This window comes from Ictalurus punctatus, chromosome 4 (assembly GCF_001660625.3).
Source record: "Ictalurus punctatus breed USDA103 chromosome 4, Coco_2.0, whole genome shotgun sequence".
Classification (NCBI taxonomy): domain Eukaryota; kingdom Metazoa; phylum Chordata; class Actinopteri; order Siluriformes; family Ictaluridae; genus Ictalurus; species Ictalurus punctatus.
In genome coordinates, this window is record NC_071284.1 from 29,151,548 (window position 1) to 29,167,860 (window position 16,313).

The 16,313-nt window shown below is 36.8% G+C and overlaps 2 protein-coding genes across 2 annotated transcripts; one reads left to right on the top strand and one right to left on the bottom strand.

Annotated features, from left to right (window-relative positions):
- Window positions 1-42: 42 nt before the first annotated feature.
- Window positions 43-10,875, bottom strand: zgc:77752 (PTP_PTPDC1 domain-containing protein). The gene is made up of 11 exons (XM_017465528.3): window positions 7,976-10,875; window positions 7,706-7,786; window positions 6,800-6,918; window positions 6,568-6,705; window positions 5,848-6,410; window positions 5,342-5,599; window positions 5,049-5,165; window positions 2,311-2,412; window positions 1,513-1,590; window positions 1,198-1,308; window positions 43-960 (listed from the first exon to the last, which is right to left on the bottom strand). Exons 1-11 carry the CDS (start codon window positions 8,152-8,154, stop codon window positions 832-834), a joined length of 1,875 nt encoding a protein of 624 aa, XP_017321017.1. The 5' UTR covers window positions 8,155-10,875; the 3' UTR covers window positions 43-831.
- Window positions 10,868-15,864, top strand: tsen34 (TSEN34 tRNA splicing endonuclease subunit). Its single transcript, XM_047153312.2, has 4 exons — window positions 10,868-11,555; window positions 13,625-13,766; window positions 14,973-15,254; window positions 15,409-15,864. Exons 1-4 carry the CDS (start codon window positions 11,226-11,228, stop codon window positions 15,618-15,620), a joined length of 966 nt encoding a protein of 321 aa, XP_047009268.2. The 5' UTR covers window positions 10,868-11,225; the 3' UTR covers window positions 15,621-15,864.
- The last annotated feature ends 449 nt before the right edge of the window (window positions 15,865-16,313 follow it).

The window sequence follows — 16,313 nt, forward strand, 5'->3', positions numbered from 1 at the left end:
ATTGACATACCTGTGGATTGCAAGATGCAAAAGACGCTTTCGTATCCAGGTTTATATTTTGGTGATTTTATTTTGAGCCCCAGGTATAACCTTTTAACAACAGACATTGTCACAAAGCAGCTTTATAGAAATCTGGAGGTATCTTGAGATCCCTAATGAACAACCCAGAGGTGAGAGTTGCAAGAAAAATCCCCCCTGAAATGACCTGAAGAAGAATCCTTGAGAGAAACCAGACTGGAATGGGAACTCAAAAGGGAATAGATATATTTGGATCTGGCTGCCAGACTTTTAAATATGACTGGCTGTGAAATTAAATACTGCATATAACAATTTAGACCAATCATCCTGTTCAAAAGTTTACATCTCCGTGGCTCTTAACGTATCGTGTTGCCTTCTTGAGCATCAGTGAATGTTTGCACCTTTTGTAATAGTCGTGACTGTACGAGTCCCTCAGTTGTCCTCAGTGTGAAAAGATGGATCTGAACATCATATAGCCGCTGTTGGAAAGTGGGTAAATATGCAGAAGATGCTGGAAAACACATTCAAACACCCATTCAAACACCATGGACAATTTAGAGATGCCAATCAGCCTACAATGCATGTCTTTTGGACTGGATGAGGAAACCGGAGTACCTGGAGGAAACCCCCGAAGCACGGGGAGAACATGCAACATGCAAACTTTGCGCACGCAGGAGCAGAGGCGGGAATCGAATCCCCAACCCCAGAAGTGCGAGGCAAACATACCACTAAGCCACCCAGTTCATAGGGGAAAAACAGTGTATTTTAATGGATTTATTTATGCATTTTTTGGTCCATTTGGTCCACAGCACTTTAATATATTTTTCCGATTGCTGACATCCCTGTAGCCACGTGGAAGCATGAGAGATGCTTGATATCTCTTACTTTGGCTCCAAACATCTTCAGCAAGACATTATAGCTCTCTGTTTCTTCTGTACGGTACTGTTAGAAAGAAAAACAGAGCGTACAAATAAAACAATATTAAGAAAATTAAAATACATTTGTAAAACTAATTATTCATTTTGATCATTCTCATCATTTCCTTTGCCATCGCGTATACATTGTCATAAAATGCATGCAGACACAAAGACACACTAACTCACACATTCATAATGAGGTGAGAGTACATATAGAATATAAACACATAAATGTATTAGCATATATACAGCCGACTGTTACCCTGGTCAGTGCCTTGATAAGCTTCTGCAGGACAGGGGCTTCAAGGTGTGGACACTGAGATGTCACTTGAGCCACACAGCTCAGCAAACAACACAGAGTGCTACGCTGTGACTAAAATGTGCATACACACATGACACAGATGCACACACAGTGACGAAGACAGCGAGACAGAAATAGTTCAGTTTTGTATATTAAGTCCTACGTTCCTCAGCTTAGCTGTTTACATCAGGAGTATGGTATCATATATTTGACAATTAAACATTTTTATTAAAAAAAAAGTGTTAGGTCAGTGTGATTTCAGGTTACTCAAGTCACCTTGTGCAGCATTTTTAGGGGATTTGGACCAGGCGTATTTGTTAGTTTACTTATGTCGTCTGCACTCAGGACAGGATCCTGTTAACACACACAGCACTATATTGTAAACCTTTACAGAGACTAGGTGAAAGCAAGATGCTTCATCGTGGTTTATATATATATATATATATATATATATATATATATATATATATATATATACAGCACCACTAAATTCACACATTCTCCACAAACTTATTCACAGGGACTTGTATTACAGATGCTACAGATTCATAAAACTATTAATAAAAACATTTAACAAAGAAATGTATAATCATTGATATGGTGAACATTAATGCAAAGAGATGTTTAACATTTATGGAAGGATTCATGTCATAGGAAAGTCTTTATATATATATAATAATAATAATAACTTCAAGAGAGAGGAAGAATGAGAGGCTGGTGAAGGAACAACTGTTCATAGATGCTTACTGTATATAACATAAGTAATAATCTTGTCTCACAGATGTTCCACAACTTTAAATGTAATAACTATAAACTGTTAAAAAGAATAATGCATCATTCATTAATATATTACAAATTGTAATAATTGGCAAATCACTGTGGTATAAAAGGAATGAAACACTTCAGGGCATGCTGTTGTGTTGAGCCATGTTACACCACCACCATCGTGGATTTACGTTCCTATAACAGCACACATTGTCGCGTTTTATTCCTTACTTCAACATGAGTCGGAATACAAAGCAGGTACTGTTTGTGTGCTAATGAGATTCATCACTAGTCTAACTGCTTCCTTACCTTTAGTTTTTCTAACCAGATCCACATCAGAGCACTTAGAACTTTCGGGTCTGTCTCCATGGCCAGTGTGGCCCATCCATAAGCGCTGATGTTCAGTTCCTCCTGTGGGAGTGTAGACATTATAGGAAAAGCCTCTACACATGTTCTGTACATATTATATAGTGCCCTCCACTAATATTGGTACCATTGGTAAATATGAGCAAAGAAGGCTGTGAAAAATTGTCTTTATTGTTTAACTTTTTGATCTTTTGTTTAAAAAAAAATCACAAAAATACTCTGCTCTCATGGATATCAAACAATTGCAAACACAACACAGGTTTATCAAAAAATATCTTTATTAAATATATGTGTGCCACAATTATTGGAACCCCGAAGAATTAATGTGAGAAAAATATATCTGAAGTATATTCCCATTGATATTTAAAAAAAAATTAGTACACCTGGGTGACTAGGAACAGGAAATTGTTCAACCATGACATCCTGTTTCACAGGGGTATAAAAATGAGGGAACACAATTCTCTTAGTCATTCGTAACAATGGGTAAGACCAAGGAATATAGCTGTGATGTGCGGCAAAAGGTTGTTGAGCTTCACAAAATGGGAAGTGGCTATAAGAAAATAGCACAGGCATTGAAAATGCCCATTTCCACCATCAGGGCAATAATTAAGAAGTTCCAGTCAACTGGAAATGTTATGAATCAACCTGGAAGTTAGTTGCAGAAGTTAGTTGCGTCTTGGGGCCAGAAAGTCTCCAAAACTACAATCTGAAGTCACCTACATCACCACAAGGTGTTTGGAAGGGTTTCAAGAAAAAAGCCTCTACTCTAATCCAAAAATAAACTCGAGCGTCTTCAGTTTGCCAGACTCTACTGGAACTTCAAACGAGATCGGGTTCTATGGTCAGATGAAACCAAAATAGAGCTTTTTGGCAATAAACACCAGAGGTGGATTTGGCGCACACAGAGAGGTAGCCATATGGAAAAGTACCTCATGCCCACAGTTAAATATGGTGGCGGCTCTTTAATGTTTTGGGGCTGTTTTTCTGCCTGGACATTTTGTTAGGATACATGGCATCATGGACTCATGATATCAACAGATATTAAATGAAAACCTGACTGCCTCTGCCAGAAAGGTTAAAATGGGCCGTGGTTGGACCTTCCAGCAGGACAATGATCCAAAACATCCATCAAAATCAACACAAAAATGGTTTACTGACCACAAAATCAAGGTCCTGCCATGGCCATCCCAGTCCCCTGACCTGAACCCCATAGAAAACCTGTGGGGTGAACTGAAGAGGAGAGTCCACCAGCGTGGACCTCGACATTTGAAGGATCTGGAGAGATTCTGTATGGAGGAACGGTCTCAGATCCCTCGCCATGTATTCTCCAACCTTATCAGGCATTATAAGAGAAGACTCAGAGCTGATATCTTGGCAAAGGGAGGTAGCACAAAGTATTGACTAAAAGGGTGACAATAATTGTGGCACACATATATTTAACTAAGTTTTTTTTTTAAATATAAATGAACCTGTTTTATGTTTGTAATTGTTTGATATCCATGAGAGCAGAGTATTTTTTGTGATTTTTTTTTTTTAAAAAAGATCAAAAAGTTCAACAATAAAGATGATTTTTCATAGCTTTCTTTGCTTATATTTACCAAGAGTGCCAATATTAATGTAGGATACCTCCTCACTGTACCTCCTCACTCAATAATACTGTTATAACTAAAGACCACAGTTCAAAGTAAAGTGACTAAAATGGCCTAGAAATGTACATAAGATTAGCTATTGATATATTGATGTATTGTAGTGACACAGAATACAAAAACGAGAGTCCAGAAAGTTGGGAACACTTTACAGTAACAGTACAAGGATAATCATACACTAATACCTGAATTAATACTTACTTAAATATGAACTAATGATGTAGTAATCACAAACTAATGAAGAGCTAACCTTAACTACGTTGTGAGTCTTATGAACTCGTGTGAATAACAACCAACTTAAGTACATGTTAGTACATGTTTGTTAGTTAATGTATTAATTCAAACAAAGGGATAAACTAGATCAAACACTTGTTTTAAATGTTAATAGATAACAGCATCTGCTAAATGAATAAATCTTACTTTATATATTTCACCCAAAGGAGCATTGCCCCAGGCCCGAGCCACCCAGAGCACATACTAGTACTACAGTGGGATTAGAAGAGAAATAGATGGAGAATAATTCAAAACAGGCTGAGATGAAATTATTGGTGTTTATTATTCGTGTGTCTTTCTACGACCTATAAAGAGGGTCAGTGTAAATTCTGAAAGTAATCCAGCAACATCCAATGATCTTTTGGATAGAGCACATTTGATTTAGTTTACACATACGTGTTAATTAACACATTAACAAACAAACATGTACTAATGTACTTCACGTGGTCGTTATTCAAGAGTTCATAAGACACATGTCGTAGTTAAGGTTAGCTCTTCATTAATTCTTGATTAGTACATGCCTTAACTCATCATTAGTTTATATTCAAGTAAGTATTAATTCATGTATTAGTGTATGGTTATCCATGTACTGTTACTGTAAAGTGTTACCGAAAAGTTTATATCTCAAATATATTTATGTAAAAAAATATTTTTGCAGTACATTTATTACATGTTTGTATCAAATTAGTTTACTGAAAGCACTATGCAGGTTTGTTTGGGTTTTTTTTTTTTTTTGGAAAAGACTCAGTAAAGGTTTCTAACCTGTAATAGTGCAGCTCTTTGCAGGATTTTGCTGCCTGCGGGTTCCTGTTGTGCCATTGCTTTAGCAACAGCTCTTGATGCGGTTGACCCTTTTCCATACTTGTTATTTTTACAGAGCTTTGTACATAAAACAAAACAAAACAATAAAAAAAAAAAATCCACCATCACTGTATATCAGCAAACAGGAAACCTGCATTCGTGGGGTGGCTAGAAGTTCAAAAAACGAACAATTCCACTAATCTTTACCTTTTGTGCAGAACTGTATGTTTGTCAGTGTATGGAAATCAACTCACCTCGATATTGGAGCTGAATTTTGGGAATTCTTTAGATGTTTTCATCATGCACATTGCCCTCTTGCCAGCATTGGGCTTACCCAGGTGATGATTTGATGATGATATGTGTGTCTGTCTGTCTGTTACACAGTTAGACTCATTTATCCAGACACTCAAAGCAGGATTTACCGATTCCTCCTTTCTTAAATGACTCGAAATTCCATTATAGACTTTACCATCATTCCCAAACAGTGTCGACCTGTGTATAAATTTCATGTCCTGGAGAAAAGACAGAAGAATCTCAGGTTTTTATCATGAATTGAAAAGTTTAGAACCTAGAACAATGTAAGAAAAGCCGTGAAACCAAAAATAGCACTGATTTATGATTCACTTTTATGCCGACATGTGATTCATGTTAAGATGTGATTGTATGTGTGTGTATGTAAAGTATCCTAGCATTTAGTTTCACCAAAGTATCTTAAAGTCAAGCAATGGTTTTGTGAAACACAGTTATAATTTGTTCTCACCTTGTTTAGAGAAATTTTGCTGAGGTCTGATTCACTGTAACTGCGCTTGTTCAAAAGCATTTCCCTCTTCCTTTCTAAAAATCCGAAAGGCTCGTCCCAGGAAGAGACAGACACGCAACGGTCTTCCCCTTCCACCAGGACAGGCAAATACCACTGACGTGCCAATACATTCCTCACAGCCTGCTGTAGAACCAAAATGGCTGCTTTTTTCTCCAGTTCCTGCCGAACATCTAGAGGACTGGCTGTTCCCTGGGCGAGGGCTGTCAGCAGGCTGCACAGAAAATGCAAGATCTTTGGTGTGTGTGCAAGGGAATGGGCCTCTTCACCATGTAAGAGCATGACCTGGCGCTGAAGATACTGCCTCATACTGAATGGGGCACCAGGCCGCATGTTTGGCATTGGGTACTGCACAAGCTGGGAGCCCAGGAGCCTCGCAAAGTCAAACACCAGGTTGATCTGGGCACGGGTCTGAATCGAGCAAGGCCTCTTTATCCGCACATAGTGCACAGCCTCGCTAGCACTGATCCTTAACGTGTAGATCAAGTAGCATGCAATCAGCACTCCTGTAATGTTACACCGATTGTCAGAAATCATACATAAACAAATTAGTGTTCACTAATACTTGTATGTATATTTAGTGAGCTAATTATTTGGTAAGTTCTGGTTCATAATGGGCATGAATAGACATGTTTGAGCTTAATATGTAATCTTAAGGCTTGCCTGTTCTGCCCAGTCCAGCATGACAGTGTACAGCCACTTTACCCTCCTGCACAGAGAAGGCCAAAACCTTCACTGCATCTAGAATCCCCTCCGGAGATGACACGCCAAAATCAGCCATGCCAAAGTTATAGAAGTAAACTGACCAAGAAGGAGGCAATCACATAAAACACTGCACCACTTACTGATTTTTTAAAAATCGGTTATACAGTAAACGTGTGTATGAAAGACTGACTCTGATTCTCCATGAATATCTGAGGTGAGTATGTGAAGCCGCTGTCAGGCTCCAGTTCAGGACCGCAGTGAGCGTGCTCACCTGGCAGCTGCATATTAATGATGGATTTAATGTTCAACCTGTAGACACACACAGACACTCATGCATACAGATATGTCATTACTTATTCATTAAATAACCAGTCTTTATCTTTAATAATCTTTAAAAAATAATAATAAATAAAATAAAAAAACAGTAATCAGACTCTTACTTCAAACTTTTACTTGTATTAGTGTTACATAAACAATCAAAAATATGACATTTTTCAAAACTACCTTGCGTCAGACAATTCACTGCTGAATTGTAACTGATTGTTCCAATTAACAAGTATATATTTAAATGATGTAACTATATATTAAAAGGTGTATTATGCCTATAGACAAGTCTATAGACCATTAATAGTCCCCTGTAAAGCAGGCTCAACATTTAAGCTGACATTTTGTAACCTACTTTTAAGTGGTCTTTATAACACTTGGTGCTCAAAACTGAAAAATTTCACCACAACCTAAATTATGGATCAGCGTATAAAGCGACGCAGTGGATAAATGATCTGCAAGCAAATTGTGTTTTCACATAACTAAAACGTACATGTGAAGAGTTTAATTCATAAATATATGCCAGCTTATTGCCCTAGAAACAATATACACAAAAAACAGATACATACCATATGATATGAATAATCCATTTTTATTTTGTTAAATACAGTATAATTTATGATAGATGATAGTAAGACGTTTCTTATATTTTTATTTTGCCATATTAGTGTTTAGATATTCAGTATTCTGATACTATACTGATATCGATATCAAAGTCAATATTGTTATTGTGACAAACCTGTTATAGCGGTAAATGAGTCAAAACACTTACTTTTTAAACTGGTCTATTAAGTTGTACGTCTTAATGAGATTGGTGGATGGCCTTGCCATGGCAACAATGTCGTCAGTCACCCTTAAATCAAAAATAAATAGACGTTTGGTGTAAATTGTTTTAATGACTGGCTTAAACCAGTGGTTTGAGGTTTACAATATATTTAATCTGACATATAATATGTTATGAAAATTTGCGCTTCAGTTATATGGAACACTGTATAACAAATATTCGTATAATATAGCAGACATTCTGAGAGAGGAGACTCACCAGCTAGAGAAGAGGCCCTTAATGGCCTGTTGGCTTGGTCTCCAGCACACTGGCCCCTCATAGCGGCAGTCTCTTCCCCCACAGGCCAGCAAGCAGATGACCTTTGGGGGAATGGCCTTTACCAGGGTTTCCCTGGCCTGGGAATATGAGGGCTTTGGCACTGGAATCAGCGAGGTCATACCGGAGACAGGATGTAGACGGAGGACAGGTAGAGTGGACGGAGATCAAACACTGCTAGTTAGCAGGCTACACTACAGGCACAGGTTAAGTGAGGCAGTTTGGTGGGAACCTGCATGTAATTGGCTGTATGCTTACATCTGAGCAGTAATAACTAGTTTTCAGCATTGCTAAGGGATAAATAGCTAAAGAGAAAACAAGAAATTATTTGTTTTAGGCACAGGAAGAACCATACAAATAGAAACTGAGTAAAACTATTCACACCCTTCGCTGGCACCAGCTGCAGGTTTTATGTTATCCGCATTTACTAGAATGCAGACATTTGAAACTCTGGAAAATTCTTATTCATATTCAGTAAAAAAAAAAAAAAAACAACATAACATTAAAACATGTATCACATAAAAGCTTTATATAATCAGTCCTCAAGCAATAACTTACCTGTCTTTGGCTCCATCTGCACAGGTGACATATGAACAGTGTGCATGCATGTGTGTGAAATAAGTAACGGTAATCCCACACTGCCATGCTGTAGATGCTCGTAAGATTGACCTAGCTTCAGAGCACTCTAATCCTTATTAACTGTCATAAACACATTAGTGGACATACAGTACTGTGCAAAAGTCTTAGGAAGCCTATTTTTTTACAACAAACTTTGTTATAGATTTTTATTTGATGACTTCTACATTATCGAGTCAGTACAAAAACATTTTAGATTCCCAAACATTAGTTTTTAAGCACAAAATTAAAATGTTACAGAAAAATGTTTGTATGTCAGTAAAGAAAGCAGCAGATTAAGCGGTAGGAGACACTTTTTAGACAAAAAACACAATGAAGGCTGCTGGGTTTTGCTGCAGAAATAAGAAGCGAGTGTGGCAGTCAAAGTCTCCAGAAGAACCGTGTCTGGTTCTGCAAGATGCTCAATAAACCCTACAGATCATTTCCTTATAAAACTGCACTAATTCTACCTGCGACTACTTTTCTTTTAAGCAAAGGGTCGTCACACCAAATATTGCCTTTCTTTCATTTATTACTGTTTACTGCTCTATATAATATTTTTAAATGGAGAAACATTTAATTTCATTATTTTTGAAGGCATATTTGCACTACAGCATTTCTTTGCATGACTTTTGCACAGTACTGTACATTCACCAATCATAGAAACATCTGATTATATAACATGGCCTGACCACTCCCATATATGACTTCATATACATGGTGATAAACAGGTTAGTATTAGGTTTAGTATTGTTAAACAATCAAGCTGCAGACAAGTGCAGGAGAGGGATTTGTACAAGCCCAAAATGTAAATAAAAACAGAATGCAATGATTTGCAAATCTCATAAACCCATGTGTTATTCACAGTAGAACATAGAAAATGTATCAAATGTTTAAACTGATGAAATGTACCATTTTAATAAAAAAAAAATAAGAATGAATTTGATGGCTGCAACACGTCTCAAAAAAGTTGGGATGGGGCAAGAAATGACTGGAAAAGTAAGTGTTACTAAAAAGAAACAGCTGGAGGAACATTTTGCAACTAATTAGGTTAACTGGCAACAGGTCAATAACATGATTGTGTGTAAAAAATAAAAAATAAAAAATCTCAGAGAGGCAGAGTCTCTCAGAAGTAAAGATGGGGTGGAGTTTGGATGGGAACATTTGTTGCTCTAAAACCTGTATATACCTTTCAGCATTGATGGTGTCTTTCCAGATGTGCAACCTGCCAATTCCATAGGCACTAATGCACCCCCATCCCATCAGAGATTCAGGCTTTTGAACTGAGTGCTGATAAAAAGCCGGAAGGTCCCTCTCCAAAAAACTCCGGGTACTCTGGTTTCCTCCCCCAGTCTAAAGACATGTCTTGTAGGATGATTAGTGTTTCCTAATTGTCTGTTGTGTGTGTGAGGTGTGCCCCGAGTTGCCTAGGACAGGCTTCAGGCTCCCTCCAACCTTGTGTAGGATAAGCGGCATAGATGGATGGATGGATAGATGGATGGATAGATAAAGCGGCATAGATGGATGGATGGATAGATGGATGGATAGATGGATAGATAGATGGAGGTGTGCTGGGAGTAGGGAAAACACTAAAATGTGCAGGATATGGGGTACTCCAGGACCAAGCTTGGGGAATCCTTTAACTCCGTGGTTTTCAAAGTGGGGGCCGCCAGGGGGCGCCCGGGGAGGGTCTCAACAATTTGGTGTGAAGAATAAATAAATGTATGTTTTCTCTTTCTCACTCTCAGACAACCACACACACAATCAATTCCTAATATAATGTAAAGATGTAATTAAATAATAATAAAAAAGGGGGATATATTCAGAAGTCTGTATTTTTAATGTGTTTTAAAGACATCTTGCAAAAGGGGGGCCTCGGTCAAATTTTAATGCCATTTGAGGGGCCTTGTCGTGGAAAAGTTTGGGAACCCCTGTTTTAACTTATAGGGTCTTATAGGGTCAGGTGTGGATATTGTTTAAATGTACAAGCTAATCGGGACTTTTTTGTATAAACGTGAATGTTCCATTACTCTCAATGAATTGACCAATTTCCCAACATTGCTGAAATATCAAACGTGACCTTACAATATCTTTAGAATGAGCTGCAGCTTTCCAGCGTTAGAAACTTCGTCGGCTTTTATTTTGACACACAAAAGCGACCTCTCGCGTTCCGGCTGATCTACACGCTCATTGGTTATAAACGCGCACGATGTTGGTCGTGTGACTTACAGTAACGCGGAAGTAAACAAATGACGCGGTCGGCTCGAAATAAACTGTGCAGTTTGTAATTTGGGAGAAGGTAGCAATAATGTAATCAAACTCAGATCAAATACATGCGTCCTTTTTGTTCTCTTGTCTTGTTTTCCAGTAGGTTTTATTTCAGACTGAAATGTTAGACCGTTAAATTGATAAACAACTCCTTCACGTGTTCACCATGTGACCAAACCAAAGCACCGCCATATAGATCTTATGACATGATTAGCGTTGGATCTGTTGCATTTCATTTTAATCAGGAATTATTGAATGCAGACAAAGCTAGTTATCATTTATATCCCCAAGTTTAACTGTAGATGATGCCATGGACTGGAATGCGACAGAATCGATCATCCAGTCTGATGAACAGCACGCGGAAAGCAGCGAGTGTGTGGACGCGAGAAATAAACGCGAGGAAGAGAAGGTTGAGAATCAGACTGTTAACATCAGCTTGTGCGGATCCACGCCTTTGCTGTGGAGGGCGGCCGACATTAGGAAGTGTAGAGAAGAGGTCGGGGTGATCGGGACTCTTGTGGGGTCTCTGGCCAGACAGCCAAGGCAGAACATCAGACTGGGAAGACCGCTGGAACTCCTGCAGGAAGAGGCTCGGTTGCTGGTGCAGACTGGAAAGGCGACTGCTTTACGGCATAAAGAGGTAACCACTGACCTCAGAGCTTGATGCTGATGAGGAGTGTTACGTCATAGTGTTTGATATCAAGGCACTTACATGCAACCAACAATATAAGGTGTTTTTGTGTGATAATTGTCATTTTTTGGTGCATATTTTGTGTGTCAAATGTCAACTTAAGTAAAGTGGGTTTTTATTTCATTACTCTATACAGCTTGTACACATTGGAACAAAATCTTGTTTCTACAGGTGCATCGTGCAATGACAAAAGTGTCCATACACAGGGGAAATATCTTCCCAAACTTTCATACAGTCATTTATATTATACACATTACCGGGCAAAAATTTGGAGACACTCGACTGAAATGTTTCACATGACCCTTTAAAAAACCTCTTGATCCGAAGGTGTATGATTAAATGTTTGAAATGGGTGTTGTAGACAATATATATATATATATATATATATATATATATTTATATATATGTGTATATATATATATATATATATATATATATATAAATATATATATATATGTATATATATATACATATTTATATATATATATTTATATATATGTGTATATATATATATATATATAAATATGTATATATATATATATATATATACATATATATATATATATATATATATATATATATATTTATATATATATATTTATATATATGTGTATATATATATATATATATATATATAAATATATATATATGTATATATATATACATATTTATATATATATATATTTATATATATGTATATATATATATATATATAAATATGTATATATATATATATATATATAAATATATATATATATTTATATATATATATATATATATATATATATATATATATATATATATATATATATAATCGTGCCAACATGTTAATTTCTTTCATTAGAAAACTAACATTTTATTTACAAAAAAAAAAAAATTTTTAAACGGATGACTTGGTGTGAAATATTTCGAAAAGCAGCCGATAAGTGTCCAGTGTAGGTGGGAACTGCTTTAATACTGATTAAAAAGCATCTCGGGGAGATTCCTCAAGAAATTAGTTGAGAAAATGCCAAGAATACATTTCTGGAAATTCTAGGCAAAAAGGGGGTCTACTATGAAGATATTAAATTATTTTGGTTTTGGATTTTTTATCACAAAATAATTCCCATAGTTCCATTCGTGTTATTCCAGATGGAATATTTTGATGACTTTATTATTATTCTAAAATGTGAGGAGGGAAATAAAAATAAAGAATGCGTGACCGGTAGTATTATATTTCAGAAAATCTTTAAGAACGCCTTAGACAAAAGAAGAACGTATTGAAAGCATTCTCATGGCTGGATCGGGAAGCTGTCGCAAGGTTGAGATGGACTTTAACAGTAAACATGGCGGGCACATCACACATGACACTGCCACCAAACTTATTAACAAATTGAAAAAGACTGGAAGTGTTGCGGACCGATCGAGAAATGGACGTCCACTAACATCCAGTAACCGATGTGGTGCTGGCAAACATAATCCCCAAGAGTGTGAGATGAATGCAGAACAATTCATACACAGAACAGGGCAATAATACACAGGACATGGGCTGTAAACTATTGGTAGGGTAGCGGTAATATGTGTAGTGTTCCATAAAGTGTGTGCTTCAGCCTTGTAAAGTGTAGGTGTGTAGCATCAAGTACAGACGCAAAAGAAATCTGTAGACTTTGTGCAACAGAGGCTACATAACGTGCTTACCAAAGTTTGTTTGTCTTTATAACAGAATTAAAACTAAATTCATTCATTTTCATTAAGTGCTTTATTCTGGTCTGGGTTGTGGTGGACCTGGTGTCGGTCCTGGGAATACTAGATGGAACACCAGTCTACTGCAGGGCATCATGCAAACACACATTCACGCACTCATTCAAACCTAGGGGGATCAATATTAGTGGATTCTTTCAGTTACATTTTTCTTTTTAATCCCATTTTTTATTCACCCATTTGTTTAATCCCAAAACTGGGGATTGAATGGGTTCAGTATTGTGTGAATAATATTGTTTACATATTAATCGTGTTTTCGCATTGACTTATTTCCACAGCTGTCTGAAAATGCAGGAAGTCGTTTGAAGGCGGTTGAGTTGTACCGGGCCAGACTAGAGCAGAGTTATGAGGAGCAATGTGCTCTCGCCCTGGAGGAAAGGAAGGCTGTACTGCAAAGAGTAATGAATGAGAAACAGAATGGTGAGTGACACTCCATAGAATATTCAATACTGTAAATACAAACAACACCAATGCATTCACTCTGAATGATGACTAGTGTGTGCCTGAGCCTTTCTATTTACAGAATAGGCAAAAATAGGTTTTAGAAAATAAATATTATATACAATGATTCAAATTTTCCCGTCAAAATAATTGGAGAAAATATTGACTCTTCCTGTAACAAAAATCATTATTGCAATCTTTCTTTAAACAATAGTATTATATCCTCCAAAACATATGCAAAACATGTATACCCGTTAATAAATGCAAACAAATTGACATTTTTAAATTAATTCTATTATTATTATTATTATTATTATTATTATTATTTAAAAATTACCCTCAGTCTACAGGACTCCTGTAACAGGAGTTGTCATTGCTTATGATCATAACCAGAACATGAGGTTCTACTATTTTTAATCCATCCAAATATGATACTGAATATGAAAACACATAAGCAGTTAACATGCCATTAAACACAGTTATTTCTATAATAAAATTATAGTTTAAAAGCTTGAAACAGTTCAAGATTTCTGAAGAAATGGAGGTAAGAGTGATATATTTCTAATAGGATTGCCAATACTTCTGAAATTGACTGCATTTTGTATTTTATTTATTTATTTATTTATTTATTTATTTATTTATTTATTTTTTAATTTTTTTTCAGTCCTTACAGGATTTTGCAGAGTTTTTTTTGTGATTATTACTGCCAAAATGTTTGATTTTGTTGAGGCTTTTTTTTTAAATTTGCGATTCAAGTTGTGGAGTTTTTTTGTCCCTTTTTTTTTTTTTTTGAAAATGACTTGAATTGGTGAAATTGCAATTGCACTAAATTGTTTTGCATGGTCTTTCGAAGTGATGTTTGTTGGTAAATTAGACTTTTTAGCTGTACTCATTTTTGGCTCATGTGAATCGAAGAAGGCTTTGGCTGAATGCGCGTTGTGATGACGTCACATGACCGGTCTTGGTCTAAATCTGCGGTAATTTTGAAAAACTGCAAACTCATCAGAATATTGCAGAGTATTGCTTGATTTTGAGTTCATTTCTGTGATCGTAAAATCCTGGAGGGAATGAATATTAGAGCTTCTTTTAAAGCTTAATTCCCATCGTGTCAGTATATAAACCGATTATTTGAATGTTGCTCTATCTGACATGGAGACTGTACATTTTTTGTGTCTTGTCTTTAAGTTCATAAGGATAATGAGGGAGCAGAGCTGGCAGTAAGGGAAAGACTTGAATCTCTGGAGAAGAGCTTCTCATTCCCACGCTCTGCCATGGCTATCCAACTCTATACTGCTCGTGCTGGCTTCAGTCACTGTCCTGAGGAACATGCTTTCTTAGCTGCTGATTGGCCAATGCCTAGAGACGAGCGCTCGGAGACGAGGTTCCGGGTTTATAAGGATCTTAGGAGTAAAGGCTTCTACCTAACTACAGCAGGGAAGTTTGGGGGAGATTATTTGGTGTATCCAGGTGAGATCATTATGGATGAATACATTTTTACTTGATCTTGCAGTCCTGTTATAAAGTACTGCAGTAACATGGTGTTCCGAGCCATTACACAGTTAAGTGATTTGTTAATTGATCATTATTGGATAATTATCGTGTTATTTTCCTTTTCCTACAGGTGATCCACTCCGCTTTCACGCCCACTTCATTGCCCTGTGCTTGCCTATGGATGAAAAAGTACCACTCTGTGACATTCTCGCTATTGCAAGGCTTGGGTCCAATGTAAAGAAAACAGTGATACTTTGCTCACCACAGGATACCAGTGACAGCGGAGAGGAAATAGAAGAGGAGGTTGTGTATTCATCTCTGCAGTGGAGTGGAATAGTATAGCATACAGGGTGAACAGACCCAGAGGAGTGCTCTCTTTGTCTTTCAGGACTTCATAAGCTGCTGGACTGAGCCTGTTTGAAAGCATGAGTATTTACTATAAAATTTAATCTGTTCATTTTCTCATGGCTGGTCATTTGTTTTCGATTTATTTCCATGTCTACCATAAAGCAATATCTGGGATGTATCCAATAAATATCTGGTTCTGGTGGATGTTTGCCATATGGTTTCACCATGACTGTGTGAAGTGTTGAGGACATGTGGTTTTCTCTTTTTATGCTGACATAACTGGCAAATAAATTAATGTTTGTTCCATATAAAATACAGTGCCCTCCACTAAGATTGGCACCCTTGGTAAATATGAGCAAAGAAGGCTGGGAAATTTTGTCATTATTGTTTAACCTTTTGAGCTTTTGTTCAAAAAATTCACAGAAATACTCTGCTCTCATTGATAAGATGCTTGAGTTTGTTTTTGGACGAGAGTAGAGACTTTTTTCTTGAAACCCTTCCAAACAACTTGTGGTGATGTAGGTGACTTCGGATTGTACTTTTGGAGACTTTCTGACCCCAAGACACAACTGTCTTCTGCAATTCTCCAGCTGTGATCCTTGGAGACGATATAGACCCACGTCCAATTCCAGGTTGATTCATAACATTTCTAGTTGACTGGAACTTCTTAATTATTGCCCTGATGGT